The sequence below is a fragment of the Oxyura jamaicensis genome, chromosome 4, assembly GCF_011077185.1.
Source record: "Oxyura jamaicensis isolate SHBP4307 breed ruddy duck chromosome 4, BPBGC_Ojam_1.0, whole genome shotgun sequence".
Lineage (NCBI taxonomy): Eukaryota > Metazoa > Chordata > Aves > Anseriformes > Anatidae > Oxyura > Oxyura jamaicensis.
Window position 1 is genome coordinate 94,468,878 of NC_048896.1, and position 24,243 is coordinate 94,493,120.

Consider the following 24,243-nt stretch of genomic DNA (forward strand, 5'->3'; position numbering starts at 1 on the left):
CCGGGACGTCCCACCAGAGCCACGGCAGCAGCCCCCCAGTGCTCCCCCAGAAGAAGCCTTGAGGAAGGGGGAACAGCAAAGCAAAGAACCCCAAGCAGGCTGGCGGTGCCTCCAGGCGTGGCGAGGCAGAGGGGAGGCCCCTCGCTACGTTTCTGGCCGTTGATTTTGCTTCTTGCACCGAGAGGGGATGCCAGCCGGCATCGGGACCGGGTGCTGCTCGCTTCCCTTCCTGCCCCGAAACCGCAGCGCTCCTCCGTCACCCCCACCCATTTCAGTTCCTCCCCTAGGGAACCAGGCCAAGAATTCATTAGAGTTAACACCCTAATAATAATGCTGATTAAGCCTAATAAACTGTGCTAAAGAGCTGACTCCCTTGCTCGCCCCTGTGCGAAACGGGGACAGCTGCAAGGCGCGCTCACCCGAAACGCTGTGGGGCCCCTGGGCTCGATGGCCGGAGGTGACAGCAGAGGGGAGGAGGGGACAGGGAACAGGGAACTTTTCTGGGGTTTCCCAGTACAAACAGCAAGTCGAGATAGCACAGCACCGTCAGAGCCCTCCCGGCGCTCCAGCCCCTGCTAAGGTCCTGTCCACAGGCGCCCAGCAGATGCATGCAGCTGGACGCTGCTCGTGAGCCTGTCCCGGCTCAGCAGCACCTCCCCAGCTCCCCAAAAGCCCAAGGCCAGCATTTTTCAGGTGGGTGCCATTTGGCAATGCCACACTTTGTCCACCCGTTGCCCCAAGCAGCTCCTGCCCTGTCTGGGTTGAGCTCTGCAAAGCACCAGGGAAGGCTCCCTGGAGGCTGAGCACCTCCTGCTGCAGCTCACCCTGGTGCTGTGCAGTTCCCAGCCCCTCTGCGTGAAGACGGTTGGGATGGCAAGCACTGCAAAAAACAACACAATCACCCCAAAAAATAAACCTGTGCAAGTGCCCTGAGAAGCAGAGGCACTGCCCTGCCATCTCCCATGCCTGCAGCTCGCTGGCAGCCGGGCAGAGCAGCTGTACATCAGTAGCCTGGCAGACGAGCAGGAGATTTTCCAAGGCTTTCGGCCACCCAAAAGGCATCAGGGACACCGTCCGGAGGGCCGAGGCAGCACGTAGCTGTGAATATCTTTCTAAGAAAGGGCAGCCGGTGGCCAGGGCTGGCGGAGGGGACGGAGCAGGAGCCACAGGCTGGAGGAAGCGCTCGGTGTGAGGCTGGAGCGTGGCAGACAAGGCCCTGCCAGCTCCTGGCAGATGTGACGGGCATTGGCACGTCCAGAGTGACTCGCTGCTGAGGCATCTGCCCCCAAAATGCTGTGAGGGATGTGACTTCACCATTACTACACATTGGCATTTCTCCTCATTCACTCAGCAGAATCACCTCCGCTTGCCACCAGGCCGAGCCTCGGCCCATGGCCCTACGTAGGGCTTGGGATCACAGGGGCTGGTGGCCACCCCAGGGGGCTTGTAAAGAGATATATATATATATATTTTTGTGCAGAACCAGAGTCTTCCCCCCTGCCTCCAGGCCCCGACCGCTCGATATCTGCTGCCAAAAGCCGGCAGAAGCAGGGACACCCGCCCAGGCCACAGCTGGGTCACGCAGCCCAGCAGCTGAGGCCGAGGGGGGATTTTGGTATCCCAGCCCCAGCCAAGAGCAGCACATGTTGTGTGGGGGCAGGGGACCCCTCACAGCCATGGCATTAGAGGCAGAGAACAGCCCTCGCTATTTATTTTCAGCACGTTCCTGCCCTCCTCGGCTCTCATTATTTATAGGGTTCAGAGGAGGCAGCCAGCCTGGTGAGGTGCACGGGCACGGAGCTGCTCAGGAACAACCCAGGCACCCTCCTTCGGTGTTCCCCCACTGCTCGGTCGGCACAAACGCCTCACTGTTGGCCTGACACGGATCCTTCTTCACAGGGCCAGGACAGCTGCACTGTAGCACAGCAGCTCTGCATAAAGCGGCGCTACGCAATGCCTTGACAGATAGGCCAAAAAGAATAATAATTAAAAAAAGGTTCCCTACACCCAATTTCACATAATGTCCCGTTAATAAGACTGTAGGGGCTCCCTATACCCAATTTCACATAATGTCCTGTTAATGACACTGTAGGATACCACAGAAACTTGCCTCCTCATGCGCAGGCATGCAGGAGGCCACAGAGCATAACTGGTGTGCTGTGTCCTCCAGCTCCATCCCATGGGGCTCAGAGCCTCGGAGATTTCCCAGCGGAAAGGCTGGGACATATCGACTCGAACCTGGGCACAGGACCCAGCACAGACCTTGGCAAACAAGCCGGAGCCTTTCTCTTCTTTTTATTTTTGCATCAAGTTTGAAGTAGGCTGTTGTAGCTAGACCACAACAGGGTTGCAGCAGATGGGCACGCGTATGAAGTCAGCCTGTGTAAGATGAAAACCCTCTTCCCTATCAAGAGCCCTCACAACTGTCCTCATCGCCATGGAATTTGAGTGCCTTCCAGAAGTGTATTAATCAACGGGGCTCTCATTTGTCATGCGGAGGTCGTTCACCGTCCCACAGGGTCTGATTTGGCCCGGAGAATTCAGTTTATCTGCTGATGTAGGGAGAAAAATATTAATAAAAGCCTGACTTTCAAGCTTTGCTTGTGTGAAAGTGTCGCGTCTTTCCCATTTACAGCAGCTCAGCTGAATTCGTTCCTCAAGCCTGGGACGAGCACGCCCCAGGACTTCGTGGTAAGGTCTGGGCTGTCTGCAAGCACAGCCATCCAGCTGGCGAGCCGGTAAATGCTGCATGAAGGAAGCAATTATATTAAAGTCTTCTTTACTGGATTATAGTTTGATCTGGACTATTGTACAGCCAGCCAGGAAGCACTATTCCTTCTTAATTAGAATCTCATTTCAGGAAAAGTGAATTATAAAGCCAGACGCTTTAACAGGCAGGCAGAAGCAGTTAGCTTACCTGCTTGCACGAGTCAAATCTCTCTTCGGTGTCTTCCTCTTCCAGGTCCTCCTGTTGCATTGTCCTGCAGCCCGTGGCACAACCGCTACTGAATTTACCCCCGGCTGCAGGCAGCAGAAGCCCCTCTGGGAAGCCAGGAGCCTCCCTCCAGGAGCAAGAAGCCCCAGACCCGGCCACGGCCAGACAGGCGAATGGTAATGCAACCACATTCGGTGCAGGACTTCCCTTCCCAAGGAAGTCACACTTCAGTTTCCTTTGGCATGGAAACCGATCATAAGGGTGATGTAAATCCTTCCGTTCATCAGTGAGGAGAGAAAATGTGTCCCCAAGAGCCTCAGCTCAACTTCCTCACCCGTCCCCTTGAAGCTCCCCGATGAGGCAGCCCTCTAACCTGAAAGTGGTTCTCTGCAGGAAGGACTCCAGAGCACCCACCGAGAAACACAGGATTTAACATAAACATAAAAAAATATGAAATATAAATATATATAATTATAATATATATAGAAATATCGTAAGGATGGTATTTACAGCACAAAAGGTAGAACTAGTGGAAATGATCAAGCAAGAGGAAATGGAAAGCATTTCAGAAGCACAGATGGGCCTCTTACTTGAAAGAGGCACCTTTCAAAGCACGAGGTTGCTTTCTACAGCCCTCACTCCACTGCCTCCTTGCCGCAAACACCTCAAGTTCAGCTTGCTGAGGGTACATCAACAGGCAGTGCAAAGCCAAATGCCAGCCATTGTATTAACTCGGTGATGAACAGGGTAGAAATGAATGACAACAGAACGAGATCAAAGATGCTTTCGGTTTCTGGATTTAACTCAAAAGACCGCTTTTTCTTCCATCTTAGAGACGGCAGCTCTGACAGCAGGCCTTTCGGTGAGACTCAGACACGTATTTGGCACCTACACAATAACCGTTGGGTGGGGTGGGCATGGCAAACGCTGATCAAGGAACATTTCTGGTTAACTAAGAACAAAAGCTTGCACCTCTAGCATCCTTAAAAGAAAAAATATGCAGTTCCAGCCTCTTTAAACTTCTACAGATTTGCAGAACTTACCCTAAAAGTCTCTGTCTGGTCTGGCAGTGGATTAAGACGAGATGACTCCACTCTGGAATCAGCACAAGACAAGCAGAATTTCCTGAGTTTCTGGAAAGAAGTTGTCCCATTTTCGAACCCATGACTCCAAACGTCAACAGTCTCTTTCCAGAGAACTGTAAACACGAGATGCTTTTCACCCAGCGTGAGCTTTATCTGACCCGAGGACAAGGAATTGTAAAGTGGAATGGATGTGAGTCATCTTTGCTAGCATCCGTCATGAAGAAAGCATGAGAAGGATGGATGACCACACCGTTCAAGGACGTGACCGGGCAGGAGACCTGCCGCTGCTCCTGTAAACCTGGCCACTGACCTCATTTTTGTAAGTTCTGAGAAACTGCAGCTCCTCCTGGTGTCATCTGGAATGCCAGGTGCTTACCCCAGGGGGGAGGAAGAGACATTCAGTGCTCCTCTAAAACACTTCCCTCCCCACACTGCATGCGAAGGGCACGTTTGCTTTACAGTATTTCAGAAAGAGCACAAATTCAGGAGTTCTGAAACTCTTTGTGCAGCCCAAGACCAGCATAAGACATCCAAGAACAATTTTCAGATCATGCTTTCTGATATACTGAAGTATGCCTGGACAGAAAAATTTTAACAGAAGCAACCACATCTCCCCTAGCAATAGAAAAATGCTCCGATATTATTACCAAATGAGGAATTACAGCCGTTTCTCGCTAAAGCTCTCATGCTGCAACCCTAATGACTCACAGAACAGCAGCGGCTGCTCAGAGTATTTTGGCAGTTACTGAACACCTTTAAGCAATGTTAAAAAAAAAAAAAAAAACAATTGCAGCAGCTCTTTGTTTTGGAAGGTTTTACAGCGTGCAGATCTCTGCTTAGGAGGATGGGTGCTCCAACTGCTTGCAGTAGGCTACCTCTGCCTCTCTTTGATTTGCAATTTGCTCGATTATTGACCTCTGTGCTTCTGTGAGGGAGCAATGAACAGGCGTAGCAGGGCCATTAAAATCTACCATCAGCTGTGTTATCTGAATGCAAGACGACTTCCAAGCATATATCCTGAAGCATCAGTACGGCCCTTAAGCTTTCTCAGGAGTGTTTTTTTCTTCTTGTCAGCTGAAAGTTTAAAAGCATTTTTCAGAGGCCAAGTGGCTTTAAATGAGCTTCCAGCGAGGCAACATCTTGTCATGACTAACACAGCTGAATTTCTTGTAGCAGGGGAAAAAAGCCTATTCATATGTATATCAGGGAATCGCATGACAAACCTCAGTACTGGCAAGTTTGAGCATCTGCTTCAGCAACGTACAAAGCCGCCTTCTAGCCCCAGAAGAGCACTCTGAAAGCAAAGCAGCCTGCAACCAAACTGATTCCAAGGTAGCGGAAGCAGCAAATAGGTAAAAGCAAATAGGTAGAAGCAAATTTTGAGAAGTGGAAAGTTGTAAGGATGTAAGCCGTTCTCACAGCTGATCTATCACAGCCACATGATACTGTATGATTTTGAGTCTGCAGTTTTCAGCTTCAGATTTCTGAGACCAGACCAGGCAGACGTGGCCTTCTGACACATTGGATTGTGGCTTTGATTTTTTTTGCCTTCTATTCTGATAAGCAGAGCACACCCAGATATATTCTCAGAGTATTTCCTTTCATAAAATAAAAAATTATAAATCAAATTAATGCACGTAACAGCTGCTTTTACAGCATGTGCCAACACTAGCACATGCCACAGCCTGAAAAATATTATTCTAAGTCTTTGTCTATGTCTTTGCAATATGGTATAGTTCTACTGACCTTCCAGGAAATTATCTCCTATCATTATAAGATTTGATTCATGACATCCTGATGGGAACTCCAGGGATTACTGGCAGAGCTAGATCACAGCCACCACTGTGACCGCTCTGCGAAGGGGTGAACCAAGACGTTCTGTGACATTCCTAGTGAGCACGACTGGTCAAAAAGTCTCCGTTGCGCCTCACCCTCTGCAGGAATTTCTTGTTACAGTTGTTCCTTGAACTAAATTGCTGTGCAGATTTTACGTACAGAACGCTGTATGAAAAATGAAAGCCACCGTTGGCACACTTTGGTTTCCTCAGGTGTCTTTTCCTGTGCATACACCGTATCTACTCTGGGGTAAGCCAATGAAACTGAGACTTCAGGCTTCTATCACCAAGAACACAATCTTTATTTTTCATCTTTTACCACTGTGTTGCTCATTAAGCGCATAACCAACCATCCTGTGAATATAAAAGCATCTAATGAAGTGAAGGGGACTTTCCCTGGCAAACCTTAGAAACTCTCAAAATAGTAAAAAAAAATAAAATATAATAATAATAAAAATTCTTGGATTAGACTCTGCTGTTAACACAGAAAGAGAGCAAACCAATCAAACAGAAAACTCAGTCGTGACACCTTCAATCTCTGGTACTATTGATGTCCAGCTTAAACATCTGCCACAGCTGCACTGTAAGTTCTTAACTGAGTCCTGGGTAGAGTCAGTGGTGACGACAGCACATTTTTTTTTTCCATCTTGTCCATAAGGACCGTGAAAATATATTTCATGATTGCTACAAGAGCTGCTACAAATTCACCTGATGTTATTTAATTTTTTTTTCCAGTACAAAACAATTACAAACAGGTTTTCTACAATGAAATAGGAAATTAAAAAAAATAATTGTTAAAAACTATTTAAAATGTATATAAAACTCCTATTTCCATCACGTAGTTATAAATATATTATGAATCAAGTACTGCCAAAAAGTATTTTGGAAGTCCATAACAGCACTAGAAACAGCAGCCACTGATTTAAAAATCTGTCATTCACTTCGCACCACTGATCCTTTAATATCTTAAAAAATATGGCAAGATTCTATTAGTACAAAAAGACATCACTGAATGCCACAAAACATAACATTGCACGGTATTTACTGCATTATCTATTTCACTTCACCATCTCCCTTACAGAGGAAGATGCTGCAGAGTTTCCTAAGCACAACACGCTTTCATTCGAAGAGGAGATCCTTATCAGTTCCAAGGCACCTTCCTCCCTAAGACACGGTTGGTGATTTTCTGAAAGATAAAAACAAAGCGGTAGAGACCAGCATTATCCCTCTAAAAATTAAAAGCACCAAGCATGAGCACAGCTTATGTATGTGACTCTAAGAAATGGCTGTTCACACGTTTTAGGAGAGCGACAGCAGCCTCGCTGCTTCACACTCGTCATTACAAAAAACAGCAGCACATCCCTGTGCTGGCTGCAGCGGAAATTGTCAGAACCAAGCATGAAGAGTCAGAGCACGTCTTGACATTTGCTGGTAGTTTCTCCAGTCTCTCTTCAGGTTTTGAAGGCAAACCTCTGGGCTTCACGCGAGCCTCTTGTTCCCTAGCTCACAGTGCTTATGAAAGGACACAGAAGAAAGGAGAACCAGGAGAATTGCAGGGAGTGACAAGGAGAGCGGAAGACAGAAATTGCACTTTCTACAGTGAACCACTGAAGAAATTAGGCCTCTTCACCATGGCGGGAGGGATGAGCCGTATCTGAAGAGGAAGCAATGGGCAAGTGAACATCTACGTGATTCTGAGGAAGCCTGAAGTAGGTGGAAAGGTGGCGTTAGCTACAGACCTAAGAAAAATCACAAGTAGGCAAGTTCATGTAGGAAAAAAAAATCAGTATATCAAAGATGCCTCAAAGCCCCTTGGACATCACACAAGACTATTAAAGCACCTCAGAGGAGCACTGCTGGTGCTGGTCCTGTTATGCTGCTCTTCCCCAGGCACCTGCTAGCACGACCCACTCTTACAGGGGGCAATTCAGGTACTGAAACATCGCTCCGCTAGCTCAGCCAGCACACTGCTGGTGTCCTGAAGCATGGCATACATTTGTGTGGCTTTACACAAGCGTGACATGAAGAGCTTGAGGTAGCTCATGTCTTACGAGTAGGGAATGATAAGGGCGTTCCCTGATGTGACCTTTTACGTTACACAGAGGTATGCAACACGCAGCTCGGATCCTTATACAGACAGATGTATTTATAGAGTTGTGGTGGTTTTACCGTGCTAGGCAGTTGAACACCACAACCGCTCTCTCACTCCCCCTCCTCAGATGAGGAGGGGAAGAAGTAAAGGGAAGAACAACTCACGGGTTGAGATAAGGATGATTTAATTAAAGAGAAATATATATATAGATATATTATTAAGGAAATATTATTATTAATTAAACAATTCAACTAAAGGGAAAAAAGGGAAAGGGGAAGAGGGAGGGGGAAAGGGAATAACTAAACAAAACAAGTAAAGGCTATATGGCAGTGCAGAGGAAAGAAATTACTCTCTGCTTCCCACAAATGAGCGATGCTTGACCACGTCCTTGAAGCAGGGCCTCAACGCACGTAGCCGGTGTTCGGGAGGAGGACAGACGTTTTCGCAACGAGAGCCCACCCCTCCCCTCTTCTTCCTTTTTCCACCTTTTATTGCTGAGTGTGACCCCATATGGTATGGAATATCCCTTTGGTTGGGTTAGGTCAGCTGTCCTGGTGATGTTTCTTTCTCACTTTTTTGCCCACCCCCCAGGAGGGTCAGAGAGAGTCCTGATGCTGTGCCAGCACTGCTCAGCAGCAGACACAACACCGGTGTGATACCACTGCTGTTCTAGCTACAAGTGCAGAGCGCAGCACTGTGTGGGCTGCTGCAGGGAAAGGTAACATCCCAGCCAGACCCAGTACAAGAGTACACAGCGTGTGCATGAATTATATACACATGATATGCAGTGTATAGACTATTCATACATTCTGCATGCAACCCTGTTTACACATACAAAAAGCAAAGCTGCTGACACCCATCTGAGTGTGGAATGGCCCCAGGAACTTCATGAAGCCTCAGGACTCGAAAGCCGTACCCACACAACCTCTGAGCCTGCCCTGCAGCTCGCAGACCAGCTTGCAATCTAACAGGCAAACCCAGCGGGCGACGAGATGCTATCTCCCCTCTCTGCTCCGCTTCCAGGAAGCGGCTACAAAACAGACTGAGAAGAAAACCGTGCTGTCGAGATAGAAAAATGTAGCCAAGGGGATGAAAAACAAACAGTAGAGAACCTTGTAAAGCAGCAACAAAGTGCAATTCAGTTTTACACCTCTAGAAATGAGCGCTGTTTCCTTTGGGGTAGCGACACCTCGTGGCCCCTATCTCGGCATACAAGAAACGTCTCATCCAGACAAAAAACTTCAGCATTCCTAAATGCTAATACTTTTTTTTTAAAAAAAAAAAAAGCTAGAGGGAAGTGTGTAGCTTAATAACTTTTCTATCCCCTTTATGGAGGTTTCTCTCATGCTTCGTATTTACAAAAATAACACTAATTGCATCCAATTGCATCAATAACAGAATAAATTTGTATCTGCTAAATTCAAAAAAAAAAAAATCAATTTGACGTGACTAGGGTTGGAAAAGTTCCTTATGATTTATGCTGCCATCAGATCCGGAATCTGTCTTAAATGTAGTTTTCAAAATTAAAGGGCTTGCACCATTCCCTTATCTAACTGGTGTAATTTTATGCTCTGTTTGAAAGTAAAAATAGAGAAGGGACAGAACATCAGCCCAGACCCGTGTGTATGCTGTGATAAATATTAACTTTTGAGATAGCAAAGTTAAGAATTTAACAATCCCAAAAGTTCAAGCAGCCTGCACAGCCCTCTCAGCTGTCTTCTAGCGCATGAATTTTGATGTTTGCTGTTATACGAGGATCCCCTCCTAACTTAGTAATAACAAAACTTATTTCGTTCTCTTTCCGTCTCACCGCATTGCCACGGCGGCGTATGAACAACTCAGAACAAGCGCTGCCAGCCCTTGCTTCTCAGCTGTCCTGTATGAGCATTTTTACTCGCGCTTAACAAAAGTGGATTTTGGTCAGATATATTTGTTAATTAGGGACCCTGTTTTTGAGCCCAATAAACTCCGTTTCACCCCACCCCATAACCTGGGCACTAATTTTAGTTCATCATCATCATCTGCTCCCTACAGCTAACGAGAAGAGAGATGCTGCCTCCAGGGAGCAGTGTGCCCCACACAATAGTGGTGGTTCACACTGGAAACACACGGCTTTTTCTCCTTGGGATGCATTTTTAAGAAGCTGGTGTGCGTTTTTCCTCCTGAAGCACTGACACAAATTCTATCAATATGCAGTTACACCTAAAATACCTCTAAATAACTGCTGCGAGGGTTTCATTCGCAAGTGATACTGGCAAACACTTGTCCATGGTCATGTACATAAAGATGAGCATGTGTGCACACGTTTTATTCGCTGCTTCCCTTCCCAAACATTAAACATCCTTAACCTGTGAGCCTTCAATGCATGGCAGAAACAGCACGCACGTCGTACTGGCAGCTAACCACATCCTCAGAGCCATCTGCGCTGCAATCAGTGAGGCGTACACCTAAGTTTTGCTTCTTACAGGTCAAGGAAATGTCCCAGAGCCATAGTACATCGTGGCTGATATGTAATAAACTTAGGGTGTAAGTGCTCTTTGTTATGATAACAACTAATAATGAAGCCACAGGTGCTGGGAGAGGAGCATGCTCAAATTCTCATTTACTGAGCAAAAACTAGAGCAGCAGGTAAGACATCCCCCTCCTTCCCAGCTGTTTCACTAGTGCTCCTCTGCCAGCTACTAACATTTGGTGGTAACCTACTGAGCTGCACCCTGAACTGTGGCACGAGGACATCCTTCCCCCAGCAAGATGTCCAGTGCTAGCCTGTCAAAATCCAAAGAGAAGGACAATGACGTTTCATGAGGGAAAAGCCATGCCCCTGAACTCTGACCTGGAGTCAGAGAACATAGGTACCATGCCCAGCTCTGCCACTGACCCAAATACAGCCTCGAGAGGGGCACTTGTCTGTCTAATCCCTCTCCCTTCCCAAGCTTTGTCTCTAGATGCATGCCAAGCAATTTGGGATGGAACAACGCCTTATACAAACCTAGCAGGGGCCAACAGGATTCCTCCAGGAGACTGCAATTAACATAAAAGCCTGGTTTATTCTTGAGCACTGATCTGCTGCATCATCAGCAGTTCACAAACTTGTCACTGTAAGAGATACTGAGGCCGGTTTGGATACTGTGACAGATCATTTAAATGATAAAACCCTCGATTACATGTGTTTTTAGTCTAGCTTTTGTACCAGCATAACAAAACAGTTTTCTCCTCCTAATATTCTGTGTCATCTTTGGAGCCGTTCCACAAAATCTGCAGCTCTTTTTTTCCCCCAACACACAATCAGATCTGCTTTAGAAACTGATGCTCTCAGCAACACATTAACAAAATTCTAAACAAACTCCTCACTGTATTTACAGCTACTCACTACAGCTATTCTGCATCATCAAGGAAGACAAAAGATTACAGCATTTACTGCAATGAATCACCATCCTCTTGCAATCAAAACAACACTTGTACACAAAACTTCCAATATGATTCCCTCTTCTTCCAGCTGATTTCACTGCTTCATGTGAGTTACTGCCAACAACCACCAGCTCTAAGACCTTACTGTACTGGCATCTGAGATTCTCAGACTAGTGGAAAAATACGTTGTGAACATAAAGTGCAAAAGCATAACAGCAAATCCAAGTAATTCTACTCCTAAGTACCCACAACCAGATTGGGAAGGTGTTCTGGATAATACACCGCGTTACAAGCCCTCGCTTTTAAAATCCAATTACTGCTGTTCCTAACAAATAACTATTATCCCAGCTCTGGTAAAACAACTCAGCCAGAAAAGAGCTGCAGTGCTAAAAACTGAAGTGTAAGCTTAAAATCCAGAAGAAACAAATCAGTTTTCATTTTTAATGCATGCCCTTAAACCAGTGAGGCCTCTAATGAAATTCATTGCCTGCTTCCTGAGTTCTGCAGAAGGCTGCATTTATTGGTACATGGGTTAGACAGCAAGAAGGTGAGTCAGGTTAGAACCTCAGTGTTTGTAATAGACTGCTTTTTCCTGTCTTTTAGCTTTTATTGTATTAAGAGAAATTGTTTGGATGGCTGAAACAGCTCAAAGGGATACACTGGTCAGCCTGAGAGATGTGCATCACAGAAGGGACTGCTTGGCCTCAAATGTTTTACCAGGACATCCATCACACCGCTCACTGTATATAAATTGATATGCTTTGTTACACAGAAATACAAGATAAGATGTGTGCATATAGCAGGAGAGATAGATAGAAGACTCTTTTCCTTGACAAGAGTCTCTAGCACACTCTTCAATCTTTCTGTCATTAATAAAACCTAAGCTTGACACACATAAAGCACTTGTTAAACAACTTGGACAACCAGGGAGGAAGGGTGCTAGCAGCAATTGCTGGCTAAGACAGAAGCAGCTCCCTGCGTGGATCTCTCCACTCCATGGCAGAACGAGGCAGGATTCAGCAGAGCCCTAGAGTGACCCAGCCAAACGGGCCCCACAGATTCCTTCTCCTCCTCCCCACCAAAATCCTGGAGTCCTCACCTCACCTGTGACCTGTTGCTGGTTGCACGGTGAGACCACAGCACAGGAACAGTTCCTAAACTGCTGGGAAGTGTTTGAGGTTCAAAGGTAGTCACACCCACACTTGGGATGCCAGTTTATTCCACAGCTTCCAAGACAACCAATCCCAGACTGATCAGTGCCAGTGCACCAAGACCCTACTATCAGCTGAACAGACATTTAATTGTGAAATCCACAGCCCTCAGATTTAATTACCACCAGGACTGCCAATTCTCCACCGGAGAAAAGTTAGGAACGACAGCTCCAGGCTTTTTTAAACATGGCTACAAAGCCATCTGTGAATATTGTAAGCTAAAGTCATCTACAGCAAGACTGCTCAAGAGCTACAACAGCAGCCTTCAGTTCTAGGAGCTTATTTATGGCGTATCTCCTCTGGATATGCTCCACAGCCCACCTTGTTCTGTCCTGAAGACTCTGCACATGGCCTTTTTTGTGTGCTGCTTACATGGGACTATGCTTCCTTGTTTTTAACAGGAAGGATTTCCAGGCTAGATGTTTGGTTTTTTTTTTTTTTGTTCCACATTTTTATAAGCTTGACTTCTTTGATCCTGATTATCCTAATCACCTAGAATCTGCAAAATAATACCACGGAATTAGCACTCAGTATTACTACAAAGCTTGTGATCTCACGGAAAAAAAAATCTAACATGTTCCAATATAAACACTTGACCAGAACACCTACCGTTTTGTAAAGCTGTGCTTTGAGGCGGTACGAGTTGTATTCCAATTTTCGTTTCTCTTCCTCTCGCTTCTTCTGCACCTCTGGCAGCTGCTCGTAGATCCTTAGTGTAAATACAAAAAGTCAAAAACAGTGACTTGGCAGGAAGGAATTTATCGATGCAAAAAACATCCTCCTTTTTATCTTCACGTTTTGTTAAAGGCTACTGGCCAATCACAACTGCATTTGGGGGTTTATTTAGTGTAAATTTGGAATACGCAGCAGTTGCAATACCGGAAAATCCCACAATCCATAACGCCCTTCTCTTACAAGCAGCACCTCCTAAAAGCAGTATCTGTAGCTCTGTAATGACCATACAGATGCTATGATTACCCAGCTGCAAAAGGTGGAGCTTCGATATCACCCAGCTTCGTGCTTTGAAGGTGCTTTGGAGTAACATGCTTACCCATTAACAGCAATATCGTCATGACAAGCATAACTTGAATTAAGCAGTCCAGGAACCTTTTCTGCCCAAATGCTGCCTTGCCGAGATCAATGCTTTCTTTGTCTTCTCCCCTGCTAACTACTCCCATAGCAGAGCCAAACAGCAAGGGATGCTCTGAAATAAAAATGAAGGTGCCTGATGCTCACCCCGGAGTCAGCGTGCTGTTGCAGTCTGTTTTACATGGTGCCACCTAAAGAAGGGACCTAATTGCTAAGATGGCAGAGCAGTGCTGACACTGCCTCCCCCAGATCCTCCTTTAAGATCATAGGGCTTTACTCATTCCGTGACAGTGGTTGCCAGGAACCATGCAGCTTCAAAAAGATTACAGTCTATGGGACGTGAAAATGAACCGTGTTCAAAATTCCAGTCCCATTATATTTAAAGCAAGACAGGTACTCTAACTCCTTCCTTAACATACTGACTTGATAATCAGCAACAGGAGGAAGAAAAAAAAAGTTACAATACCGCAAGGGTACACTTTTTAAGAGACTGCTTCATTCTTACGTCAATATGATAACAACTTTCCATAATTAGTGTTCACTTTGAATACTTTAAACACATCTATGCCTTCAACTCCTATTATCTAGAAGTGCTTCAACCCATTCCATTTTGAACACCGCAAATCAATACAGCCCACCAGCCGGGAGGGAGGAGGGGCATCTTTGACAGTTGTCTTGGTCCTAACTCCAGCAGGAAAATAAGAAATTCTTCAAAACAGCAAGAGAAGTGGTGGAGGCAAACGTGTCAGCTTGCACTGATTTGCTATTTCGTCAGTACGACTCAGGTGTTACTTCCATGTTTCAAAGGACAGAAGGACTAGAAGTTAGCAGGAAAACAAACTAAAATGAAAGTGAAAGATAGCAGGCAGAATCAACAAAGCAAGGAAACATTCAAAATTTTGATTGGAACTGGCTTTTATGTCCTAATTCCCCAGTATCAGCTAGGGAGAGCCATACTGATCTGTACAAACGTTACACAAGCGTGTGTACCAATCCATCACAGTTGAACTGCTGAGCTTGTTTTCTGTAAGCAAGGAAATACGAATCCAACACCAGAAAATTCCTAAACAGGCCACTTAACATTGAATCTATAAAGACAAGTGCTATTACATTTTAAAAATAATAAAATAAAGGAACTGTTTCCACGACCTACCTCTCTGCGTGTATTCCTACTCTCCTACTCTGTCTGCAGCTGCTCTTAAGGTCATCTTTCTAAAAATGTCACTACCCACAATGCTGCTACGCAGAAAAGAGGAAGTAAACCATATTTGGATGCTTATTTTCCATCTCTGATGCTTTGCTGATAGGCAGCAGAGGGTGCTAGGTCTATAGCAGTGCTACCAGAGTGGGGGGTTGGGGGTTTTGTTTTACTACCATCTCACCATTCAGTAATGGCTTTACCATTCTAGGGCTCCCCTCAATGAAAGATCAAGGTTTACCACTCATTAATTCATCTCGCCATAGAGATATTTAGAGCAAGAAGTGGACAAATCAGAACTGTAGGTACACTCACTGAAAATGGTTTTCATTAGCTCTAGCGAATTTACCACAAGAAATTCCATTTATACCCTCGCAGAGAAAAAGCAAAAGCTTCTGCGCTCATTATAGGTGTGGATTTCAGAAGAATGGTACAGAATAAATTACTTCTCAGATCCAACTGAGAGTTGGAGTATGACAGCAGTAAGAACAAAAAAATGTCACCGAGTGCGACTGCCTGAATCAGTCTCCATAGAAATCCTGCTGACTTCGGTATTATGAAATCAGAGTTTCTGAAAAATACTTGAGTTCAGATGTGCTGATTACACAGTCCAAGTGACCTGAATCCAGATCCATTTCCACTAAAACATGGAGGTACCTTCCTGGGGGAGCTGGCATATTTAACACTTCTGTCACCTTTTAACTCATGCCCTAAAAATATTGTTAAATGCCAAAGGCTATTGAAATAACACGCCCTTTTTGTCTCCTAGCATATACATCACAGGGTTTATTTTATGTATTGTGTATTCCAGTGGATAGCCACTGTGTGATTTAGGCTGGAAAGGACCTTTGGAGGTCACCTAGTCCACCTTTTGCTCAAAGCAGGACTAACTTCAAGGCTAGATCAAGTTGCTCGGGCCTCATCCTGCCAACTTCTGACTCTTTCCAGTGACGGAGATTGTACCATCTCTGTGGGTCCCTGGTCCAGCATTTCACAACCTTCTTCACGAGAAATTCATTTTCTTGTCCCCTTAACTGTAACACATCCCCACTGCCACGTGTCCCATCACCATATATCTTCAAGAAAAGCCTTTCCTCTGCCTTCTCTAAACTCCCCTTTTCTAGCAGGGGAACCCCACTGCCACATCCCCACCTCCAGCCTTCTCCTCAGCCTCCGCAGCTTCTCTTCACCCACATGTTCCAGCCCTGCATGTCTTGCTGGCCTCCACCAGACTCGGGCCACTTGGTTAATAATGCCCAGAACAGGTCACAGGATCCAGCTGTGGTCCCATGAGTATGAAGCAAAGGAAATATCTGCTTCTCCTCACCTGTATGAAACCCACTGTGTGGCTAGCCTTCACCACTGTATGAAGGAGACACCTGATACTTCTTGTTGTTGATCTTGGACCTTTCCAGCCTGCAGAGGTCTCCAGAAGCTCCAGAGCTACTCTCATACATACTGACTGGTCCTCCCAAAAAACTGCTGAGGTGTGTTCCACCCCACTGCTCCTGATGAAGATGCAGTGAAACAGTTCTGGCCCCAAATATTGTCCCCTTCACATAGCACAAACCCTTCCTTTCATGCAGCACCTGCGTTTGGTGCACCAAAGCATTTACACCATCAGGGACAGCTTTGTGAGTGACTAATTTAAGTATTTCTGCTGTTTCTCAGGTGGTACCTTTCAACCACCTCCTCTTGTATCTCTATCATTTCAGAATCCAGATGCAATAAAACCCCATTTCTTATTAAACCCTTGCATATCCTCACTGCGGCACAGGTATTCCAAATGTTTGACACACCATTACCGTGTTGTGCATTTAGCTATAAATTACTTGAATCAAACATAAGACAAAACCTAGTTTTTGTTTTGTTTTGACCAAGGGTAAAATCCTCATTATTCCTCTGTGGATAATTATTTCTTCCACACAGCTACCTCCATTTGGGGAAGTGGTACCTCACTTCCTGCCCCTATTACCTAGTTTGCTAATGTTTAAAACAATACAGACACACTAGCAGCTTGCACCCTAAGTTTCATCTCCTTTTGGAATCCAATACTTGGACAGTTTGCTGTAGCATTTGGACCACAGATACTGCAGCAGAATACTCAATTTACAAGAAACGTTTTTTCCAAAATGGTGCCATTTTTAGGATTTTATGAATCTCTGATAAAGTCTGTACATCTTGCACAGGAAGAGCTGAGTTATCCCCAAAGCCCTTTTTTTTCCTTACAGATACAATTCATCCATCTCTCCTACTCATTTACTCAGGGCACTTATCTAGCTGAAACAAAAGTTTCTTAACCTTACCGTTTAGACCTTTGAACCATTTCACTCTTGGGAATTGTTCTTCTCTTTTCTTTAATCAGATAACCTAAATAGAAAGTTTTAGGATAAGAGCACGGTGAAAAAGTCTGCTTATCACGAAGCATTCTGTTGCATCAATCTTACTCCTTTTTGGATTTTTACAGATAACACAAAAAATCGTAATGCTTTTATTAAAAATATGCGCATCTTTAAGAACAGTGGGTAAATTAATTCATTCCTATAGAACACCAGGAGCAGAACCACAAAGGTACCTCTGTCAGACAGCATGTGACTTGCATTCCTGTAGCCCTTCCTCTTCTCCGGAGGGTTAAATAGCTCTTCGCGTTCAGACTGCAGCACGCTCTGTATCCTCCTTTCCTCCATGACAAGCTTCAGGTGCTTCACACGCTCGCCAGAGCGGGAGATGAAATCTGGGCGATGCACTGCAAGAGCCTCCTAAGATGGATATCTAATTCATTACCAAAGCATGGGAAAAAAAAATCCCAAAGCAGTATTTGGTATAATGTACAAAATCATGCATCCCTAGTGCTTGCTAGATCCTCAGAGACCTTGTTTAACACACAATTTGTCAACAACAAGAAAACTAACTAGCTGGAAGGAAATAAAATAAATACCTAAAAAAAATGAGCAAAAAGGACACAAACCTCTACTCAAAAAAGCATAGCAAAGTTTACACAAAGTTCAGCCTGTAGAAGATGACAGAACTTATTATGGTCTCCCTTGCTAGAAATCAATGGGCACATCAACATCAGCACTTCATTTTTGATCAAAAGTGGAATTTTCTTTTTTGTTGTTGTCATTTTATTTTATTTTTTACTATCTCCTGGTATCTCTATTTGCGACGCTTCAGTTTCCACCACAGGGAAGTCCCTGAGCACAGGAACAGATGCAACTGAACTTAAAGAAACTTCGGAAGTGCTCCTACATTATCACTTGCCACTTTAGTTTTCACTTTTTATGGATGATCGTCTTCAAAAGTATTTCTGTATGCTGTTATGTGTATTTTCCCAGCTTTTTAGAGTGATCACACTCAGTTTGATCTGGAGTGGACGTTACATATGCACGTGTATGAATATCAGCACTTGCCGTGTTTGCACTGCATGAATCGAGGCTCACTTTAATCACACACTATGTACATCACACTATTACTTCTGCATGGAAGGAAGTATGACTTGGCATTACTTCAGCTACATTCCCTCTAGTTCCTGAAGCCAAATGATTTAAGCCCTAAAATATTAGCTCAATTCAAATAGACTATCGTATTGCACAAAGCCAGACTACAATAATAAGCAAACACGACTGATGACTTCATTGTGTTTTGGTTATTTTCTTGTTTTGCCTTTTTAAGAACGAACGGTCTAACTCGTTGATTTCCAGCAATCATTAAGATGAGTTTAAAAAAAAAAAAAAAAGAGAACAAAGCATTTCCACAAGATTCAGCATTACTCCTGACAAAATCCTATAGAGATCCCAGCAGCTTTGCAGCAAGAGCACAACGGCGTGCCTTTACCTGTAGTGTAAGCTTCACAAGTGGCCGAAAGGACCTGGTCTCAGCACCTCTTTCTGGAGCTGCTGGCTGAGTCACGCTGCTGTGCTGCTGCTCTTGCCAGTTCTTCTCTCGGAGAGGCTCCCTCCAGGGCTTAGTGGTGGTCAGTGGTTCAAACCAAGATGGACCAGGACAAGAACTGGAAAAGTTTTCTTTCCTAGATTCAGATTTCAAATCCTCTGCTTGGACAAACCATGAAATTCCTGTGGAAAAGACCACAGAAGACAGTAAAGATAAAGATACACATGCCCTTTTTCTATCCCCATCTATAGCCCTTCATGCCCGAGACCTCATTAGCTAAATACAATCTGGGGCCTATCATTGCAATAAATGCTCACTTCAATCACTACACTAATTTCAGTTTAGTAATTGAACACCCTTTGGTTGTTTCTGAAGAAATTTTTTGCCAAGTGTCAGTAAACCAGGAAGCCTCTATCAAACAGCACTTTTGGAAAGGCACAAAATGGCTTCATTTGGAAGTTTCTCTCTTTGTAGAAAGAATTTGCCCATGGCAGGGGGTTGGAATTAAACGATCTTTAAGGCCCCTTCCTACCCAAACCATCCTATGAAGAGTTACTTATCAGCAATTAGACATTTTGAGGAGCCCCTGTATGTTCTAAACCTGATGACTTTTTATAGACATTTTAGAAGAACAAAGGTTTTACATCTTCCAAATGTTAAATATGTATACAAGAATTAGATTACTCACAGTTTACATACATAATGGGACTTGAATACATCAGCTAGTATTCTGAGCAGATATTCTAAATTTGCTAAATAAAAACGGTACGAGAGAGGGTGATTTGTCTCTACAACAACAACGATGATGACTAAGGAAAATATTTTTAAACATTTAATCGTGACACTGTGAAGACTGTCAGGAGAATTTGAAAAAAAAAAAAATAATAATCAAGAAACTACTCCATCAGCCCAAAAATGCAACTCTAGCTGAAAGAGGGAAACAAGCCTAGCTCTTCTGGTACCAAATTCTTCCCTTAAGTACTCTGGGAAAAATAAATAAATAAATAAATGGTTCTTTGAAGCCATTGTACCTGAAGCAGTAAGTACAACTTAACCAGGTCAAGTTACTCAGAACTTAGCAGAACCTTTTATACCTTGAAAATGGAACCGCATATCTACAAGATCCCTACCTTATCCCCTGCCTTATTCATTGCCTCCTATTTGCTACCTTTATCGGAAAGGCTGCATCTAATGGCTTGATTGAAAACGCATCATAGAGCATTAGAAATCTCATTTGCCATAGTGAGTATTTTTGTTTACTGATTAAAAACAATGTAAGAACTGACTAGATTAGTCTCAGAGACTAGGGTGTTCCAGTTAATCCTACTCATACATTTTGCTGGTTGCTGTTGAGATGCACAGCTTTTCTGCTCTGCAGAAAGTGTATTTTGGACTGACCTTGTGGTAAATGCAGTCTGCTTCTTTTTGTCCTTTCTCCATGAAAAAATTGCCTGGCTGTCCCTTCTGCTTACCCTTGCTTCCCGCTGCCTGATGATCTGTGACCACACCAGCTGACTCTCCAAAAATACCGTCGACACGATGCCAGGGTTTCCGTGGCCGTTGATTTGGCTGGCTGGACCTTGGCGTAGGAAAAGTCACACCAACATCTCGAGTGTTTTTCTTAGTTGCACTGTTCACAATCTCCAAGTCTCCTGTAGATCAAAACCATGCAGTAACATCTTATTCTAGAGCATCTGGAAGTACTTCACCATCATCACCTATGACACGTAGTTCAGGGGGTGACCCTCAATTTTTTACTTTGGAGTTGAAGGTCACTTACTTTACCCCATCTTCAAAAGGCAAAATCGTTTTATATTCCCACTTTAAATTCAAAGCAAATACAGTTACTTGGGATTGTTACTATATGATAAGTAAATAAAATTAAAGATGTGTAAATCCAGTCCCCCAGGCAAAGCAGGGCTATTTTTTATTTGTATATTATTTATACATTTGTATAAATAATGTATTTATACCATTTGTATAAGTACATAAAAATGTATATTATGTGTTGCATATATATAAATAATATGCAAATATAAATAATATACAAATACATACATATATTGATTATATATTTGTATAAAAAGGGTGTGGGAGTAAACTTCAACCACCACTGCACATGAAAAAAGCAGTAATAAATAAATTATGTGTCTGATGACTGAAAGAAAACCACTATGCAATCTTATGGTAGGAACCTGGCATTTAAATGAAAGTAATGGAGGAACTGGAAATTGCCACCGGAAAAAAATGAATGCAGAACTGCACCAGATCAGGATGAGCTTGTATTTTAAATAGAACATAACATCCAAAATATTACCAAGAGGAATATGAAGAAGGCAGTCACAGGCCTTCTGAAATAGCATGTGCCCACAAAATACATTCTGTGAGTAACAGATGTCTTACATAGAAAACAAAATATAAGAAAAAATAGTCAGTCCACCTTTATGATTGAAATGAATCAGAAGTTTAGGTTAATAAAACTCACCAGCGAGTGAGAAAGTTGGCTACTACTCAAGCAAACCAAGAAAGGAAATGAAATGGGTCATTTTAATCAGACCAGAACATCTTTCTCTAAAAGCACTTGAAGTGAATTTGAAGAACGCTGCACATACGTACCCATAACCAGAAACGTACAACAGACGCCAGAAAATGTTTTAAAAGAGATGAAGACAGAAGCAAAGCACAAAAGAGAAGCTTGGAAGCCAGCAGCTCACCTGCTTGGACACCTTTGTTTAACATCCGCGTTCGTCGCTTGTTACTAAGAGCTGAGCTTGGCCCCCAGGAACTGCTGCTTGAAGAAGTTGAATCCAATGAAACACGGACTGCCTTCTGGAGGGGGAGAAAAAACAACAGAGATTCCTAAAAACTTAACTGAAACGAAAAGGAAGAGGGATTTAAACAGCAAGAAAGTCATCCCTATTTGCAGTATCTTGATTCTAATGTTATTGAGATGGTTAACAGGCTGCTCAGTGTCACCTGTTGCTGTGCCACACAATGGTCAGCCTTGGTTTTATAGCCTCATGCAGCAATGCACTTTGAGCACCCTGTTGTAGTAAGAAGAGTGCATGGTTTCTGTAAGATCAGATTCTGCACGGTGCTGAGCATCCTCCTGTTCATCTGTCCAAATCTCAAGGGACAGCATGGCTTGTTGAGACAACTCTTCCAAAATCCCTCTGCCGCAAGATCATTTGTTGGCTGTGCTTTCAGGAAAGATTGCAAAGCACAAAGTATTTCTGTTTTGGGAAGAGGGAAAAAATACATCTGAACCGAATCCTGTATCCCTACCCTCTCAAAGCAAAAGCCTTCAGAGGTGGCTGGCGTTGCTGGAGGGACAAAATGTCTTGAAAGAAAAACATGTTGCTCTTTCAAGTGAATTCACAGCGAACTCCAGATCTGCAGCGCTGGCATGAAAGAGCAAAATCTTCTCAAAGCACGAGAAGTTCTCTCACCCTTGCGATCCTCACTCCAAAAAGTTCTCCAGGTGGAGAAAATTCAACTCCAAGGCAAGAGACACGAGGCCCGTGGTGAGAGCACAGCTTAGGCAAAATAATACTTTCACATCAACAGCCACACAAACAGGGGCTCCAGCCACAAAGAGAGGAAGCAGCACGACTGCCACGGAATTATTAAATTATTTTAATGTTGTAACTTTACAGGCATTTAAAATGCAATATATTCTAAGTGTAATGCATCCAGTCCATAAGCTTTTGGGTTATATAAAGCACAGAGAATGGTAGTGCAATTCAGAGGCGGTGCTTCCCTGGGCATCAAACCCAACAGCACGGCACAGACCAGCCTCTGCAACTCTGCTCAATTTCATTTTTTAATTATGAAGCAGACTTTGTTTGGGTTTTTGCTTGATCATAGCAATTAGTATTCTATTAGTAACTCATAACGCTAGCCACAATGGAAATGAACAAAGGCTTTTTATTACCTTTTTATTGATCCTCTGCTACCACCACTTCAATGCAAAACAATTTCATTTCAACATTTAAAGGAGGCAGTTTTTGTTCTCGTGCACGCCGGGAAGAGCTGTTTTTTAGTTTCATAAAACTATTACAGCCCCGACTCAGTGCACCAGGCAGCTGTAGTAGGTGCGCATCTTCTTTCAGAGAACAGAAGCAAATTTGAATACGGGCTGCTCAGCAAAAGGGAAGATGGGATGAAGTAGGGGGGAAAAAAAAAAAGATAACCCATTTACATGCACATGCAGAAATAAATACAGGCAGGGATTCGTTACTGAATATCAACGTGGATATTCCTATTTGGACAAGAATACTCAGTGCAGTGCCTTCAAAGCCCTTCAGCAGTTAAATAGCACAACCTTTAGTTTTGTACCTGCTACCAGATGGCAGCTTTAAGAGTGCTTTAGAAATAACAAACTGGAATAGATGAAAACCTTCTGGGATGGGTTCAGCGCCTATAAATAAAAAAAGCTGCAATCAAGTTTTCTGGAAGCAGAGCTGACAATAGGCTCTCAAAAACAAACCTGAGCTACAACGCGCAGTGCTTGTCTGCAAGATTTGTACAGTAGTCTCGTTAGGAGTAGAGCTCCTGCTATAAATAAACAGCAGTTTCTGAACCACAGATATTTGCAAAAAAATGATCTTGATTTTTGTTCTGCCCAGTATCACAGAAATCACCAGCATTTGGATTTTACAATGAAGTTAATATTTTGCCATTAATTTTCTCTCATCCTTACTTGAGGCAGGGTCAAGCATCCCTTTATATGTTGGTTATACACACACACACAGCATATCATGAGATAAAAGTTAGCACTTTCTAAGAGCCATATGGGCTCAATGCAACACCAAGCACTGAGAACAGTGAGTCTTTATTCTCATCTAAGTATTACTGGAATCTGTTACCTCATGGGTGATTTTCATAGTCAAGTAGACTAGAGGTTTGTAAGGTCTAAATAGACATCGAAGGATTAGCCTTACAAAAGAATATGGAATAAAATCATCATGGCCCATCCCTGGCAGTGCCCAAGGCCAGGCTGGATGGGGCTTTGAGCAAGATGGTCTGGTGGGAGGGGTCCCTGCCCATGGCAGGGGGCTGGAATTAGATATCGTTAAGGTCTTTCCCAACCCAACCTATTCTGCGATTCTATTTCTTCCAAACACTTCAACCATGCATGGCATGTTGGATCCCAATTTCGTATTTAGACAGTGTGCTGATTAATGCTCTTAATGTTGCAAAGTTTGACAGTTTTATTTTATAACATTAATAAAAATATTTTAAAACAATTCTTAGCCTTGAAGAAGTCTTTCTTCCCAGACTTGCATTCAATAACTTGGACAAATTTAGTTGATTGTACAAAGAAAAACTAACTTGTCACTCTAAAATCCACTATTAGCAATGGCACTGCCACTTTTCTTTTTTATTTTGTGAAATGAGAAATATTTCCTACTTGTTCCTGTACTTTTCAGCATTAGTGTATATTACAGAACCCCAGAACTCTTATTTCTTTCTATAATCATCGAGCCCACACCATGG

The 24,243-nt window shown here is 43.7% G+C and overlaps 1 protein-coding gene across 1 annotated transcript in view; it reads right to left on the bottom strand.

The window, feature by feature from the left end:
* Positions 1-6,133: 6,133 nt before the first annotated feature.
* Positions 6,134-24,243, bottom strand: part of LOC118166007 (Alstrom syndrome protein 1-like) — a 70,915-nt gene continuing 52,805 nt past the window's right edge. The window contains exons 13-19 of the mRNA XM_035324505.1: positions 21,459-21,573; positions 20,217-20,396; positions 18,688-18,926; positions 17,429-17,612; positions 17,160-17,223; positions 13,176-13,275; positions 6,134-7,041 (exon numbers count right to left, since the gene is read on the bottom strand). Coding sequence (XP_035180396.1) covers positions 6,997-7,041; positions 13,176-13,275; positions 17,160-17,223; positions 17,429-17,612; positions 18,688-18,926; positions 20,217-20,396; positions 21,459-21,573 — 927 coding nt within the window. The 3' untranslated portion in view covers positions 6,134-6,996. The remainder of the gene's footprint in view (positions 7,042-13,175; positions 13,276-17,159; positions 17,224-17,428; positions 17,613-18,687; positions 18,927-20,216; positions 20,397-21,458; positions 21,574-24,243) is intronic.